Source organism: Coenobita brevimanus, chromosome 23 (genome assembly GCF_032717465.1).
Source record: "Coenobita brevimanus isolate Jiangsu-jjx chromosome 23, ASM3271746v2, whole genome shotgun sequence".
Classification (NCBI taxonomy): Eukaryota; Metazoa; Arthropoda; class Malacostraca; order Decapoda; family Coenobitidae; genus Coenobita; species Coenobita brevimanus.
In genome coordinates this window covers 50,365,038-50,382,572 of record NC_136976.1, presented here as the reverse complement: position 1 = coordinate 50,382,572, position 17,535 = coordinate 50,365,038, and the positions used below count along the sequence as shown (strand labels likewise).

Below are 17,535 nucleotides of genomic sequence, written 5' to 3'. Positions count from 1 at the left end.
TGTACTATACTACAAACCCCCCTCCCACCAACCACCCATAATAAGTATTCTTAAAGAGTGCTATCAGGGTAAACTGGCTAGGCTTGGGTAGGATATCACCCAGCCCCAGCTATCATCTTAGATTTGGTCTAGGTGGAATTGCAGATGACATGTGCCCTACTTTTAGAATAGGCCCCTACATCATAACCCACATAATAGAGAACTGCACAACACATACTGCACTAAGACACACCACCAATGGTGTAGGAAACCTATGAGACCCTAGGCGTATCTGTTTACCTGCAGTCCCTGCTGGGCCACTCAAACTGGGGTTCAGTGGCATCTTCCACTTGTGCTGATACCTTACCTTATGCTTTTCACACTCTCCTGCTCCTTCACTAGAAAAGCTTTCATCTATGCTTTGCACAGTGCCATCACTGCATGCCTAGCACTCTTAAATACATTTTTATTTCCAAACTTACTGTACATTCCTCATTCACACCTCTCACTTTCCATACAGCCATATGAACCTACTGAATTTTCCTTGGCCCAGGACAAGTACTGGACCGTCTGAGGCACCGTACTTTTTGTCAGCAAATAATTATAGAAGGTGGGGGACTGCAGCAGCAGATTCTGTCTGGGGTGTTGCCCTAGGTGCCCAGTCAACACTTTTTTTTTTTTTTTTTTTTTTTTTTTTTTGACACTTAGCCGGACTTACCAGATTGTATGGTGAGCTTTTCAGTTGAGGTGATAATGTACATTTCAAAGCATGCTTTAAGGAACCCACACTACTGAATCTGTAACCGATCACAGTACTACAAATGCAAAGCTACCATCTCACTAACATTTTGCACATCTGCTGAATGAGAGATTTTCTTTAGGCTAGCAATCCATTCACTGAATGTGCATCGTGTCTACAGTCATCCTCAGATCTGACACTGACATCAAGGTCTTGACATGGCTGCTGATAACACCCTACAGCCATGACCTTTCGCAGCAGCAGTCACTGGAATTTAACCTCAAAATATAGGATAGAAAGTAAAAAGCTTGGGAAAAAAGAGGCACCTTCTAGTCATCAAGATGCACTGCCATGTGCAGATGAGGATTCCTTCCCAAATACCAGAACCATCTCACAGACTGTACATACCACTACCATTCCAGTAACTGGCTGTGAGTATGAGTGAAGTTTCAGTGTTTTATTTCACTTTAAAACCTTGTTCAGGTGCATCATGATAAATGAATGCCTTAGTAAACTTGCTTTGATGAATATTCACTACAAGGTACCCACTGACATTTCAAAAGTGATTGATGTGTTTGCCAGGAAATAAAAGAGAAAAAAACTAGGTTGTATTTAAAACATATACTTAAGCTATTAGCTTTGTTGAGACGGGAGTGTCAATATTGAATACAGTAAGGAAAAAATAAGAGTAATAAATGATGAGAGTGAATGAAACCTCCTTTGTAATAATTATCCATTAGGAAGATGAATACTTTAGCAACTCCCAAAAATAAATTCTGAATCTGCCCCTGGATTGCTAATCCCTGCCATCCTCTCCCTTTTGCCTTGGCCTGTAGGAAATAAAAGTTTATAGGGGAACCATCCAGAGTAGTAAATGGTTTTCCAGGAAAACATATGGTTAGTCATTCAGTGTAGATTCACCTGTTCGTAGCACTACATTGAATGAGTAGATGATGAGCATCCCCACCTATTTTTCATGTCTTGCAATTAAAATTTGATAATAGTGGCAACAGCAACAGTTAGTCCCATGTTACCCTTTACAAGGTGGAGGTGATGGTAGGTGGTGGCAACCATCATCCACTCACATGATGTAGTGCTGCCCACTTCTTCCTTTGCCTCTGTACTTCTGTTTCTGTGTCTGTCCTCCTCTCTTCCTACTTCTCCCTTTCCCTTCTATCACTTTTTATTAATCTTTCCACTTCAGGTGGCTCTACACGAGTGACAAGCCTATTGTTTTTCTGCAACCATGGAAACCATTTTCAGTGCTGTAAGGTAACCATACAACCAGATAACAGAAAGATAAGCCTGCTATAGTGCCTTAGCTAACTGGATGGAGACATGCAAATGTGGCATCCATCCAGGAATGAAACCTCCACACTTCCCCTGCACCTTGTTATTGTGGGGGCACCATCAACCACAAGGGAATACTGGTTCACTGCAAGTTACAACCCTGCAGGGGCGGTTGGTTGCTTGCGGTTGATGGGTCTGCATGGCCAGACAGATAGAGGTTGATCAACAAGAATCCCATCCTTCCTGTCACTTTTTATTTATTGTTATCACTGGTGTCCATTTGTAGAGCTGGGCAGCTGGGCATTGAGAGTTTCGTTTCCTGAGCAAATCTCAAAAAGTATTGACTACAGTCATGAAATTTCACATAGTTATGTGTCTTACTGTGAAATGGTGCCTTTTGATAGGCAAAATGCTCTTAAATAGTTTTTCTGAAAATATGAAAAGATTAAAAAAAAAAAAAATTCTCAGAGATTTCAATGTAACCTGCTAAATCTATTATATGGGGGGGGGGGTGAGGGTCATTATGCACTTGGTTAGGTGTGAAGGGAGGTGGGAGGTTGCAACAGTGCTGCATTGATGAAGATGGTGGTGGTGGTGGTGGTGGTTGTGGTGAAGATGCTGATGTTGGTGGTTTTTACTTCATACTTCCCTATTCCATATCACTTATTTCATTAAGTTTTAATGTCTGTGTTAAATGGGGGGGGAGGGCATTATGCACTTGGTTAGGTGTGCAGGGATGTGGGGGACTATGAATTTGGTCAGATGGAGAGTTGCAACAGCGTAGCATTGCCTAAATTTATTAATCTTCTTTGCACTTTAGGTAGCTTTACACAGAGTACATGCCTAATGGTTTCCTGCAACATAAAAAGGCATTTACAATGATGGGTAGTAACCATATACTCAAATAATAGGGCGATGCGGAACCTGCTATAGTGCCCCTGTGGGTGGAGGGAGACAAATGTGGTGTCCATTCAGGAACTAAACCTCTACACTTCTCCCTGAGCTTCACTGTGGTGCTATATGCCACACGGGTGCATCGGTTCACATGGAATGGCTCTACAGGGGTGGATGTTTGTCTGTAGGTGATGGGTCTGCTCTGCCAGGCAGACTGGGGTAACTTGGCAACAACAAGATGGAGGAGCTCACGGTTTGCCTATCATCCTTTCACCTACTGGTGACTCTACATAAATGGACAAGTCAATTGATTTCTTGCAGTCTATGAATCCACATGGTAATGTAACCGTATAACCAAATGGATACCTGGTGGTCTAGTGATGCAAGGCATTCCAATCAGATGTGGCCCATATATGTTTACATCAGAGCTGGTTCAGGTTTACTGATCATATAATGCCACTTACAAATGACCGTGTGGTAATTCTTGCCTTAAATGTTTGGGTTAAGTGGCCTAACCCCAAGCCCCAATGCTCTTTATGGGGCCACACAGGATTGAATGTTAAGACAGTGATACAGTACAGTAGTCTTTAACATTTAAAGGTGGGTGACTGTCCTATGCCCACAGAAGCCTTAACAGTACTGGAAAACCTCAGCCACCTCTTGAGGACCAGAAGCAATATGCACAGCACCTAACCTTTACCTCTTGTGACAGCTTAGATCACAATGAAATACTGTATTATGTATCAACTGTCTGAACTGATGTGTGGCTCGTACCACTGAGAACTAATGATACTTCAACTTTTATACTTTCCTTCTAGTTCTGGATCCTTTCCTTCCCCTTTACATTTTAGTGGAAAGTAGGACTAGGATGTTTGTGAAGAAGCTACCATCATAAGTTTCTGCAAATGATCTTGACAGCTGGTGTGGAAGGTGAGGGAGTCGAGGCCACGACACAACCTCCTAGTTGTGTCTGGGGCAGCACACTGTACTAGCCGGAACACTGTCTTACACTCTTCTAAGATCACCTCCAAACTCTGCCAATGGGAAGAAAAAAATAGGTCAATAAACTTCAAACATATTACCCTCAGTTGATTTTCTCTTGATACTAAACCAATAATACAAAAGTTGTATTAAAAAAAAAAAATGGAATGGTAGTGGAAAGTATTGCAGTGTGGTACAAGGAGAAAGGTAGGTGAGGCTATGTAGGCCCTGATATGAAACAGGAGTATGAAGGCTGCAAGAGGACTGCATGAAGGTGTTGTATTGCTCAATACCATATGAGTGGGATATATGGCATGAGTCTGCAAAATTAAGAATGAGTGGTAACACCAGGAATTTTAAAATATATACAGTTCTGTACAGTAATCCCTCAATTATCTGGACGCTCTGTATCCGGTCATGCCCCGCATACAGACATTAGACCTTGGCTCTATTAGGTTTGTATCTGGATTTATTTGTCCGTACCCAGACATAAAAGTTCTGGGATTGGCGGCTGGCCAGCCTAGAAAATCAAAAAGGTCCGTTGAGTGGCTCACCAGCCTGTCTGTCCACGCACGGTAATAGTCTGTAACCCACAAGCTGAGCTAAAATGGCTGTCCAGGTCCCTACCGAATGGTAAAAGTCCCCCGACTGGCTGGATGAATGAGAACGTACCGGCCTCAGACAAGTAACACAGAGCCTAACCCATTGGCAGAGGAAAAGCGCTCGTCTGCCTCCTCACTGAGCGGTGAAAGTCCCTTGGCATCCCTCACTTCTCCCCCTCTTCCCCATCCCTCCTCCTCCCCTCCCCATACTCACCACTGCCCAGCTTATCTCCCTCCTTGTCCCTCAGTTCTCCCCCACTCATGTGTCGCCCACCATCCCTGCATTGCCACCAGTGAGTTTTTGAGTTTGTTTTGCGATTTATTTGAATACTACTGGTCGTACCAAAATTCTGAAAACACCACGAAAAAGCTCATGAAATTCTGCATCTGGCCATATGCTTAGCTGTTGCATGGTGCAGGCAAAATTTTGCACTAGGATGTTGGGAAGTTATTTGAAGGTATTTTTTACTCTCCAACAAGTACATTCTCACTGCATTTTTGTGCTTTTACTCATCAGTTTTATGTTTTTATTAGCTTACAGTATAAATACCAGCAAAGATGATGGAATACAATTTATACCAATATAACCAGTTTCCAGGGGGCATACTGAAATTGAAAGAAATGCTCTTCTTTGTGCCACGGAGTCAGCCATCACTCTTTGTGTCTCGGAAACTTTTTGAATTCCCGAGAGGGTTAAAAATATTGCAACCATCGCCTTCACTGATTTTTTTGTGGACTTTTGTTGTTTATGCACTGCTTTCTTACTGTCTAGCATTACACTGGATATTACCATGTGTGTTTTGATGTCTATATACAGCTGAAAGACCAGAGAAGAGAGCAAAAATTAGGAGGGGTACTGTACTGTACATTATAGGCAGGATATTTGTGGATTTTCATTGTTTATGCATTGTTTTCTTAGTGTCTAGCATTACACTGGATATTCCCATGTGTGTTTTGATGTCTAAATACTGCTGAAAGACCATAGAACACTGTCAAAATTAGGAGGGGCACTGTGCATATTGGAAGGGTTTTTGTGGTTTTTTGTTGTTTATGCATTGTTTTCTTAGTGTTTTGGATTATACTGCATATTCCAACGTGTGTTTTGATGTCTGAGAGGAGCCAAAACACCACAGAACACTGCCAAAATTAGGAGGGGTACTGTACATACCAGTAGGATTGTCCATATTGGTAGTTTTTTTCTTTTTTTTTATGCATCGTTTTCTTAGTGTTTAGGATTATATTGCATATTGCAATGTCTAAAAAAGAGCTGAAAGACTGCAGAACACTGCCGAAATTAGGAGGGGAACTGTGCATATTGTTTTTTTGTTGTCAGTGTTTATGCATTGTTTTCTTAGTGTTTAGGATTATGTTGCATATTGCAATGTGTGTTCTGACATCTAAAAAGAGCCGAAAGATCACAGAACACTGTGATACTGTACACAGTGTTAGGGTACAGGTAGTAGGCTGAGTAGAGGTAGGATATGGGCACAGCAGAGGATACTGTTCCGTATCCAGACACTGCCCCTATCCAGTCATGCCTTTGGCTCTATTATGTCAGATAATCGAAGGATTACTGTATATGCATAAAGAAGATGCTTGTTTCACATCACTGTCATGATCATGATGATGATCACCATCATCATAATCATCATTAACTGTCATTGTCATCATCGTCATCATCCCAACTTCTTTTCAATTATAGAAACTGGGCGAGACAGGGTCCAGACAGCTTGGGGGAGAACTATCAAAAGTCTGACTTATTAAATAGGCAATATTCCATTCACTCATCATTCAAGCCCCTGGAATGGTGACTCCACTTCACAGGCATAAATATCCACACTTATGTGCTTCATATTACTAACCAGCATGAGTCACCCCAATAATTGTCTTGTCTTGGAAAAAACCAGGGTGTCAAACAAGCTATACAAAATTCTTCCAGTCAGCTTGATCAACTCTCAATTTCCTAGCCTCATCAACTTCCATACCTCATTTTCTCACATACTCATGAACTATATCAATCCACATTCTTGGCCCTACTGTACCTCTCTCACCTTTGAGTTCACTCAGGTACACTCTTTTCACTACCCTGTTCACATGACCATATGTACAATATTTAAGCACACACTCTTTGACTCTGCTGTCTACAGACTTCCTTACTGTACATCTTTCATGAATCACATTATCCTGTCCACACACTGCACTCCACGCATATTCCTCAATAACCCTGTTTTCATCATTCTTACTTTTTAAGCACACACTCTTTGACTCTGCAGTCTAGAGACTTCCTTACTGTACATCTTTCATGAATCACATTATCCTGTCCACACTCTACACTCCACACACATTCATCAATAACCCTGTTTTCATCATTCTTACTTTTTGACCTTCCACTTTCAAACCAAATCAAAGTCTCTCACCCCAGTGTTAATGTAAACACTTAAACTCCTTCATGTAAGCCCCTGACAGCCACCACTCTCAGACTTCTGTTTCATATCAAGGCCTTCATAACACCATCCACTTTCCTTCTTACTCTACTTCCTACTTCCTTTGCACATTTACTGTCTTCTAACTGCACCACAGTACTTAAATTCCATTACCAATTTGAGGCTCTTACACTAACCATCACACCACACTGCAAGCCACTGCCACAACTATCACTCTGCTCTTATCTGCATTTACTTTCTAAGCTCGATGGTCAGAGACATCCACAAAACTCTAAACCAATCTGTCAAGCTCTTGTCCACTACTGGCAGGCAACATAGCATCATTTACATTCATCAGGTTTGCAATACTTCACCCTTCACAATTCATTACCAGTCCCATACCACTCTCCATAACTTGAGTAATTACCTCTCATAAACCCAACCATATGCAGCAGCAACCCAGTATATGATTGTCTGGTATGCAACTGATCACTATAACAGTAAATGAAAACTTGCATAATTTCACGCCAATAATTGTGCAAATCACTTCTATGAATTTTGTGATAGCCACATACGCTGATCCCATGCGACCGTACTGCCAGGCCTTGTGCATTATTGACAGAGGTTGTGTTCCTATGATACTGTCAATAAGCGAGTCCCACTGATACTGATTTTCTGATGAGTGCCATTATATAATCAGTTTCAAAGCAAGCCTGAGGACAGTAAATCACCCAGGGGGATGAGGGTGGGTTCATGGAATGTGGGAAGTTTGAGAGGAAGAGTGGGGGAAGTCGTTGAGGCATTCAGTAAGAGGTGGGTGGATGTGGCATGTTTGCAGGAAGTCCGGTACAGGGGTGGATCAGTCAGACAGATTGTTGGGAAGGACTGTTACTATAAGTTGTTTTACCTGGGGGGGACCGACGGATATGGGGATGTTGGTGTGATGGTTGCGGAGAAATGGGTGGAATATGTTATGAATGTTATGAGAGTAAGCGACAGGATATTGGTAGTGAAAATTCTGTTTGGTGGAAAGATAACTGCAATTACATCAGCATATGCTCCACAGGTAGGATTGGATGAAGTAGAGAGAGAGAGATTTTGGGATAATTTAATATGAGTAGTAGGTGGTATGCGGGATGAGATAGTGGTTTTGGGAGGGAACTTAATTGGTCATGTAGGTGAAGCAGCTCAAGGTTATGAAGGAGTACATGGGGGATGTGCGTGTGGTATAAGGAATGCGGAAGGGGAAAGGATACTCAAGTTTGGGGAGGCAACGGACATTATTGTGTGCAACACATATTTTAGGAAAAGGGAGAGTAGGTTTACCTGCGCCGTCCCGGCAATGTGAATTAATGCGGCAACATTGCAAGGTCCCCCCCTGGGGGTAGGGGGGTTTCAAGAATACTCCCCCAGTATCCCTGCTTGTCGTACGAGGCGACTAAAAGGGTTGGTGGTGGGTTAGTGCCCCACCCCGTAAAAAGAACTAACTAAAAAAGCAAATAAAGCGCCTCGGACCCGGACGGACCATACGTTGACGACTAAGGAACGGACAAAGGACATTCTGAGGTTAGGAACGTGGAATGTGAGAGGAGTGAATGATGAAGTGAGAGAGAGATTGTCCAGGTGCTTGAGGATGCAAAAGTGGATATATGTGGATTGACTGAAACTAAATGGAAAGGTGCAAGGATGAGAGAATGGGAATACGGTGTAGGTATATGTGCGGGAGTCAGTGAGAATGAGAGGGCAAGAGAGGGAGTATGTCTGATGATAAGCAAGAAGTGGAAGGAGAATATAAGAGAGTATGGAACAGTGGGTGCAAGGATTGTATGGGTGAGGATGAAAGTAGGTATACAAGCATGGGCGATTGTATGTGTGTATGCTCCAACAGAGGATCGAGTGGCAAGAGTGAAAGATGAGTTTTGGGCGAGAGTAGAAGCATGTATGGACAAGTTTGAGAGGAGCGAGAGAGTGCTGTTGATTGGAGACATGAATGGCAAAGTTGGGAATGTACGAGTGGATGGAGTGGTTGGTCAGTGCGGTGTGCCAGCTGAAGTAGATGGGAATGGTAGTGCTTTGGTGGACATCTGTGCTGGTAAGGGGTTGGCAATAGCCAACACCTACTTTCGTCATAAGATGATCCACCGGTATACATGGAGAGTAATGAGGAGGATGGATGGTGAACTTGTTGAACGAAAGGCAATGATAGACTACGTGTGTGTGGATGAACGAATGAGAAGACAAGTGTTGGATGCAAGAGTGTGGAGAGGGTGGGGGAATGGAGTCTCGGACCATCACTTAGTGATGGCCAAGGTAGAGCTGCAAAGAAAGTGGTTGAGGAGGCGAAGGGGAAGACAGGAGGAAGCAGCTCCTGTGAGAAGAGTGGAGAAATTGCAAGATAGTGAGAAAAGGACAGAGTATAAGAGCATAGTGGAAGAAAGATTGGGAAGGTATGAGCTACAGCAGATGGAAGGGGTGGAAGACGTATGTAAGATATTCACGGAAGAGATAAGCGCAGCGTGTGAGGCGGTTTGTGGAGTGAGGAGGAGATGCAAGGGTGTGCAAGGGACAGCATGGTGGAATGATGAGGTGAAACGAGCTGTGGAACAAAAGAAGAAGGCATATGGTGAATGGTTGGCGAGTAGAGGTAGGGGAGAAGATGAGAGAGAGAGAGAAGAGAGAGGTATATGTGAGCAGGAGAAGGGAGGTTAAGAGACTGGTGAAGGAGAGTAAGAAGAAAGTGGATGAAGAGTTTGGGAGGAATCTGAGTGTGAAATGGAGGGAGAGTAAGAAATTGTTTTGGAAGGAGATAAAGAAAGTAAGGCAGTGTGAAAGGGGAAATAGTAGGGGAGTGAAGGATAGGAATAATAGATTGTTGGTGGAGAAGAGAGAGAAAGTGAGGAGATGGAAGGAGTACTTTGAGGATTTGTTGAATGTAGAGAGTGAGAGCAGTGTGAGTATAAGTGGTTGGGGAATGGCTGGGAGAAAAAGAGATGAGAGGAGGGAGGAAGAGATCAGTAGGTCGGAAGTAGTGGAAGCGATGAAGAAGATTAAGCTGGGAAAGGCCCCAGGAATTGATGGAGTGTGTGGTGAAATGCTTAGGTATGGGGGTGAGATTGTTGTGGAGTGGATATGGAAGTTGTGTAGATTGGCTTGGGAAGAGGGAAGGGTTCCAGAGGACTGGAAATCAGGTATAATTGTTCCTCTGTACAAAGGAAAAGGGGAGAGAGAAGTATGTGGTAACCATAGGGGTATTTGCCTTCTTAGTGTGACTGGTAAAATATATGGTAGAATACTCATTGATAGGGTTAGGCATATGACAGAGGAGCTAGTTGGAGAAGAACAAGGGGGATTTAGGAAGGGAAAAGGGTGTGTAGACCAGATATTTGTTCTAAGATGTTTAGTGGAGAAGTATCTAGAGAAGGGAAGGAAAGTGTATGCTGCCTTCATGGACTTGGAGAAAGCTTATGACAGAATAGATAGGAAAGGTATGTGGAAGGTATTAAGAATATATGGAGTGGAGGGGAAATTGTTGAGTGCTGTGAAGAGTATGTATGAGGGAGCTAGGGCTACGGTGCGAGTGGATGGTGAGCTGAGTGAGTTCTTTGATCTCAATGTGGGACTGAAACAGGGGTGTGTAATGTCTCCATGGCTGTTTAATATATATATGGATGGGGTTGTAAAGGAGGTTCAAGGTAGGGCAGTGGATGTGGGGGTGGCCCTAATGAATGAGGGTGAGATTTGGAAGCTTCCGGTGTTGCTGTTTGCTGATGATACAGTATTGTTGAGTGAAGATGAATGGGAGTTGCAAGGTTTGGTGAATGAATTTGGGACAGTGTGTAGGAGGAGGAAGCTGAAAGTTAATGTAAACAAAAGTAAAGTTATGGTGTTTGAGAGGAATGAAGTCACTGAGTGTGCAGTGAGGTTGGATGGTGAGGATATGGAGAATGTGAGTGCATTCAAGTACTTGGGTAGTGTGATGAGTAATGATGGAACTTTGGGGGATGAAGTAAATGAAAGGGTACAGCAGGGAAGGTTGTTGGTACACTGAAAGCAGTGATGAGAAATAGGGAGGTGAGTATGGAAGTTAAGAAGTCACTGCATGATGGTATTGTGATCCCTACCCTGACGTATGGAAGCGGGGCGTGGACCTTGCAAGAAGGGAACAAGTCAAGAGTGAGAGCAGTGGAAATGAGTTACTTGAGAGGAGCATGTGGAGTGATGTGAAGGGACAGGTTGACGAATGAAGAAGTGAAGGAACGTTGTGGGGTAGATGTGGATGTGGTTGAAAAGATTAGGAGAAATACACTGAGGTGGTTTGGACATGTGGAGAGGATGGAGAATGAAAGACTGACTAAGAGGGTGTATGTAGGTGAGGTGGAGGGAGGGAGAGGGAGGGGTAGACCGAGGATGAGGTGGGGGGATGGAGTTGAGAGGTATATGAGGGAGGGGGGGTGAGCTGGGGGGAGGGGAGTCAAATGGTGGGTGACAGAGTGACTTGGAGGCGTTTTGTCTGCGGCCACCCTTTGCGGGATTAGGGCGTCGGGCTATAGATAGATGGATTTCGCGAGTGATTTTTGGCACGTATACACGGGACACTTTCCTCTATTCCTCTACAAGATGCCAAGCAGGAACAATGCCTTACACCGCATAACCTCTCCCCCCCCCCTGCACGCCATTGTCTCGGCAATTCACTTGTTACCAGTGACCTGGCCAATAAAGACATTCAGGGCCAGAGTGATTCCCCAATCGATGACAATGTGGAGGACAAAGTTTACATAGCATTAGAGGAAGAAACAGTCAGAAATGATGATCAGGTAATGTGTGAAAAAAAAGGTCATGAATGGTGATGAGTTAGTGAGTGAAACAAAGCTTATAATGCCTATATTACTGTTTGAAAACCAATATACTCTTGTACTACATATAAATTCGTACCAAGTAAATAAATAAATACTGTTTAGGAGTGGATAAAATAGTTACCCTCCCATAGAACTCATTTTCTTTGGTGCCAGCCTGTTAGAAAACCCAGTCAGGTTAGGAAGTACTCGTACCTAAATTGAGTATTTTAAACCTCAGGTGAACGATTTCTCTATGAATTTTCGATGTTTCTCACCAAAAGCGGATGTTTGAGCCAAAAAAAAAAAAAAAAGGTCCAAAAACGTCGGGTTGGGGCGGGTTAATCACGTACAAGTCTGGGGGAAATAGCAGTCAGATAGATTATTTTCTGGTTAGGAGGGCTGATAGGAGGTTAGCGAGGGATGTTAAAGATATAGGAAGTTAGGAGTGTGTGCAGCTGCACAAACTATTGATTTGTGATACGATGGTTAAAGAAAGAGTGATGAAAAAGAGGACTTATGTACCTAGGAGGAAAATATGGAAGCTGGAAAACCAAGTAGTAAGGGATGCCTTCTATAGCGAGATGAGGAGAATGGTGGCTGAACAGGGAGCCATAGACAGAGGTGTTAATGAATAGTACAGAGCCCTCAAGAACAATCTCTTGAGAGTTACTGACGTAATATGCAGTTGGACAAGAGGCCCACCAAGACATAAAGTAACTTGGTGGTGGGATGAGGGTGTAGAAGCTGCAGTTAAGGAGAAAAGAAGGCCTTTCCGGGAATGGAAGAAGGGTGGTAACAAGGAGTAATACTTGGCTGCCAAGTGTAAGACTAGAAGAGAAGTATACAGGGCGAAGTCTGAGTCACAGACACTTTTACCTGATAACCTGAATCATGGGGAAAGGAAAAATGTGATATTAAGGTGGCAAATCAGATGAAGAGGGGTAATCGGGATATTACAGGTGAGCAGAGTGTGAAGAATGATGAAGGAAGGGTAGTGGTGAACAGTGGGGATATTAAAGATGCATGGAGACAGCATTATAGCCGGTTGTTGAATGAGGAGTTTGACTGGAACAGGGAAGGTTTGGAGCCAGCAGATCCAGCATTTGGCCCTTGGCCTTTGATTGACACTGCTACTGTGAGTGAGGCAACAGGCAGGATGCAGGTGGGGAAGGCAGCAGGTGTGTCTGGGTTGACTGCCGAAATGTTGAAGGCCTCAGGAGGTATAGGGGTGGGGTTAGTCACTGACCTGATAAATATGATTATATATGAGTGTGTTGTCCTAGATGACTGGTTGAAGAGAGTAACTGTAAATGGGTATAAAGGGAAGGGTGATGCCCTGGAAAGAGGAAATTAGAGAGATATAAAGCTTTTAGATCAGATAATGAAGGTAATGGAGAGAGTTCTAGAATGCATGATTAGAGAAAGAGTGACTATTGATGAGATGCAGTTTGGATTTATGCCAGGGAGGAGGACCACTGATGCCATATTCATTGTCTGACAGCTTCTGGAAAAATATATTGGGAAGAAAAGAGATCTGTATTTTGTTTTTGTTGATTTGGAAAGGCCCTTTGACAGAGTCTCTAGAGAGGTGGCAAAGTGGACAATGAGAAAGCTTGGCTTGGAGGAGTGGCTGGTTAGGGAGGTTATGGCTGTGTGTGTGGGTGCACGCACCCAGCTAAGAGTGAATGGAGATTTGAGTGATGAGTTTTCCTTGAATGTTGGTGTGCATCAGGGGTCAGTTTTGAGTCCCATGTTGTTTATCCTGGTACTTGAAGCCCTTTCATGTGACTTCAGAAACAGACTCCCATAGGAGATGTTGTATGCTGATGATTTGGTGTTGATTGCAGATAATGAGAGGGAGGCAGAGGAAAGATTTAGGAAGTGGAGAGATGGTATGGGGCACAAGGGCTTAAGGGTAAATGCGCATAAAACAAAAGCGATGATCTCTAGGGTTGATGGCGGTACTGTCAAAAACGAGGGAGGTTGGCCATGTGCTGTTTGCCACAAGGGAGTGGGAAGTAATTCCATCTTGTGCAGTGTTTGTGATAAATAGGTGCAAAAGAGATGTAGTGGTATCGGAGGTAGACTACGAGATAATGCTGATTTTATGTGTATGGCACGTCTGGGAGAGCAGGTGGAGATTGTCAGGTGGGCAAGGATTGAACTTGCTGGTGAGTCTCTTGAGTGTGTGGAAGAGTTTTGTTATCTAAGAGACATGTTGTGTGCTGGAGGTGGGGCTGGAGCTAGCTCTGTGGCTAGGGTGAGAAGTGGTTGGAAGAAGTTCAAGGAGCTGCTGCCTCTCCTGACATTGAGAGGACTCTCCCTACGTGCAAGGGGTCTTTGTATGCAGCATGTGTTAGGAATGCAATGCTGTATGGTAGTGAGATCTGGGCAGTAAAGGAGGAGGATATTCGCAGGCTCAGATGCACAGAAGTGACAATGATTAGGTGGATGTGCAATGCGTCCCTGTGTGCAAGGTCTAAGGGGACTGGGTTTACGATGAAAGAGTTGAGAGGTAGGATGGGACTGGAGTGTATTGGTGTTGTTATGAGGAGAGGTAGATTGAGATGGTTTGGGTATGTGGAGAGGATGGGGGATGACAATTGGGTGCAGAAGGTGAGAGGTGTTAATTCTGGGGGTGGGGTTATGGGGGGTAGACCAAGAAAGACATGGGACGAGGTCATTCAGTGTGACCTCAGGGTTAAGGGATTGAACAGGGAGGCTGCAATAGATTGTGCAGCATGGACAGCCGCCATTAGGTGACCAGGGCCGACGCATGCATGTTGGAGCCTTCAAAAATGAAACAAAACGATAACACACAACCACTCATATGTTAATGTGATTTTTAACCCCTAAACACCGGGCTATTTATATTCTGGTTGTTCTCTCACTATGGGCATTTTTCCAAAAATTGCCTGTTTTTAAACCTTAAAATCTTGGAAACTATAACAATTGGGGAAGCAAATTAAAGACCATATTACTCGCCAACTCTTCTTCTTGTGAATGAAAGTATCCTACGGTCTATATATCCTTGTGTCGATGAGGAAGGACGTGATGCAGAAGAGTAATTTTTGGCACAAAAGGTAGGATGTATTTGAATGTGTGTGCATGGCCCCAGTTTTGGCTTCGCTCTCAACATGATAACTTCTCTATTACTAGATAAACTAGACACAGTAGCATCCAAGGCACGTCCTATGGCACCATCACTATGTCTTTTCCCAGAATCCTTGGAAAGAGGCTTGACAGGCATGGATGGGGCAAAATTCCACATGAGGCAGGAACAGAATAAGATGAGAAGGGTTGAGAAAACATCGTCTTACACCTGGCAAACTCACAGAGATGACCAGGTATGGTTGCCTAGGCTGGCGGGAGTCTCTCCCCAACTTTTGGTGAGGAGATCAAGTGGCAGCCACTTCAAACTATGCTGGGAAAACAGTTGCGATTCCTACCAACACCTGATGGCCTCCTGCCACCTCTTTTGCATTAGTCCATACTGACACCTGGTGGTTAATGGTTAATTAACATTAAGAGTATTAAAATTGCATTTCCTTTAAATATACCATTCCACCATAGGCCTGTCTCATCCACACCGAATAATTATTCAGCTACAAGCACTAGGAATATTGTTACCTTATTTCTCAGCATATAAGACGCTGCACTGTGTAAGATGCACCCTAATTTTGGAAGAGCAAGTCAAAGCAGAAAAAGTTTTTGACCCCTAACCAACACCCACAACAACCTTAGCTTGATACAGTCACAGTCACACAAATGCACACTCACCTTTCAACATCCTCATTCAGTACTATTATTAGTCAACAGTTTAATATTACTAAATAAAAGAACTAAAATAGTGAAATCTGTACCACAGTCAAACATACAAACACTACAGCTTACTTTTGTCCATCCTTCTGCTGCTTTACTGACATTGAACCAGATGGCTCTGCATATGCATATTCACCTCCCAGTATCTCTATTCAATACTATTCATCAAAAAAAGTGCAAATTTGTAACAGTCATACACATGTACACCAGAAACTGTTTCTGCCTACCCTTCTTCTCTGTTGTGCCTGACCCAGCTGGGTTCATCCTATGTCACTTGATCGCATGTAAAATATCAGCATAATTCATGGAAAGGGAATATAAAATCACAAAAAAATAAAGGTCAATAAAAGGCTACAAGCACTTGTTCATCCTGAAACACCCTGCTTGCACTGAGGACTTTCAGATAAACTCACCATCAGAAACCAGGTGACAACATTGTCAGTATGTAAGCACAGAGATGTGTTTGTCTTCATCACTTGATTGCATGTAAGAGTGACAGTGAGATGTGTAGATGAAAATAAGTATTGCTGAGCCGAAACAATGCGAATAGCTACATGGCTATGCAACAAAAAGGAGACAGGCCAACACCACCAGCAAGAATGTTTATGTAAACATTTTATTATATTCCACGGTAGGAGCTCAAAGCACTGAGAATAATTTATTATTTACTCAAAATGAAAGTGAGACATGTATATGGAAATGGGTGGGGTCGAAAGCAGGTGACTAGCGGGTTGGCAAGAAACTGCCAGTACCTGCCTTGGAAATAACTGATAAATATTCCTGGCTAAAAAGAAAAACAAAATCTTTCTATGGTGGAATCCAGCAAAAAAAATCCTGTTGATAACGAATGAGTACTATGACTTTTCCTGTGTAAAATAAGAAAACTTGTCATTTGGGAAACATGTCAGGTAAGGGTGCTAACCCCAGTCAAAAGTGCGGTGCTCCTCTGGACGATGAGGGCAAGCCTAGAATGGTAAAGCATAGCCTTCTCTTTGTAATGGGGTCTATAAAAGCCTGCATTGCTTTGCGGCAAAGTGGGGATCCTCTTTTTGGCTCAGTGGTAACATGCGCGCTTATGAAGCGCGAGGGCCTGACATCGAATCTCGGTCAGGACAGTGTGACTGATTTGTTAGGTTTCAGTCCAGTCATTCCATTGGCTGGCAGCAGAGTGGGAGGCGAGGAGAGGCTCAGAGGACAATGATGTTGTTGTTGACAGCGTCTTAGTCCTTACATTCCAGGCATGAGTTGTCCGGTATGGTCTGCAGCGGCCCCAATGGTGGCCTCTAATGCTATGCTACCATGTGTGTTCGAAACTGACCAAATTAATCACCAAGGGGAGAAAAGAGTGATGTAATGGGGTCTATAAAAGCCTGCACTGCTTAGTGGTAAAGCGAAGATCCTCTCTTTGGCTCGGTGATAACGTGTGCACCTATGAAGCGCAAGGGCCTGAGATCGAATCTCGGTCAACACAGTGTGACTGATTTGTCAAGTTTCAGTCCAGTCATTATATTAACATATTTTATATATATACATATATATACAGCGTATATATATACATATATATATATATATATATATATATATATATATATATATATATATATGAGTCTCGTGGACAAGGGGCGAATGCGCCACCCCCATCAAAAATGAGTTATGCATGTTTTCCGATAGATGGAAGCACTGAAAATCTCATGGTGAAGAGCGTTTTCCGATTCCGACCCATGTGGGTTCAGAATTCTAGGTTCAATCTCCCTTGTTTTGCACACGTGGAGGAGGGCGGGGAGGGTCTGTGATTTCAGAGCGGTAGGGGCGAATGTCGGCACGCGCCCAGCCAATGAGAGAGCGGCTCCCTCTGTCAGAGTTAAAGGGCCGCCTCTCAGCCTATCAGACACGCGCTAGCACCCCCGCTAGTCATCCCGCCAAGCACGTGAGTGAAGCCTGGCTTTGTTTACATATATATATATATATAT

General features: G+C 43.4%; 1 protein-coding gene across 1 annotated transcript in view; it reads right to left on the bottom strand.

The window, feature by feature from the left end:
* Window positions 1–2,986: 2,986 nt before the first annotated feature.
* The window catches only part of LOC145392965 (TELO2-interacting protein 2-like), a 70,986-nt gene continuing 56,437 nt past the window's right edge, over window positions 2,987–17,535 (bottom strand). The window contains exon 7 of the mRNA XM_080267259.1: window positions 2,987–3,936. Coding sequence (XP_080123385.1) covers window positions 3,766–3,936 — 171 coding nt within the window. The 3' untranslated portion in view covers window positions 2,987–3,765. The remainder of the gene's footprint in view (window positions 3,937–17,535) is intronic.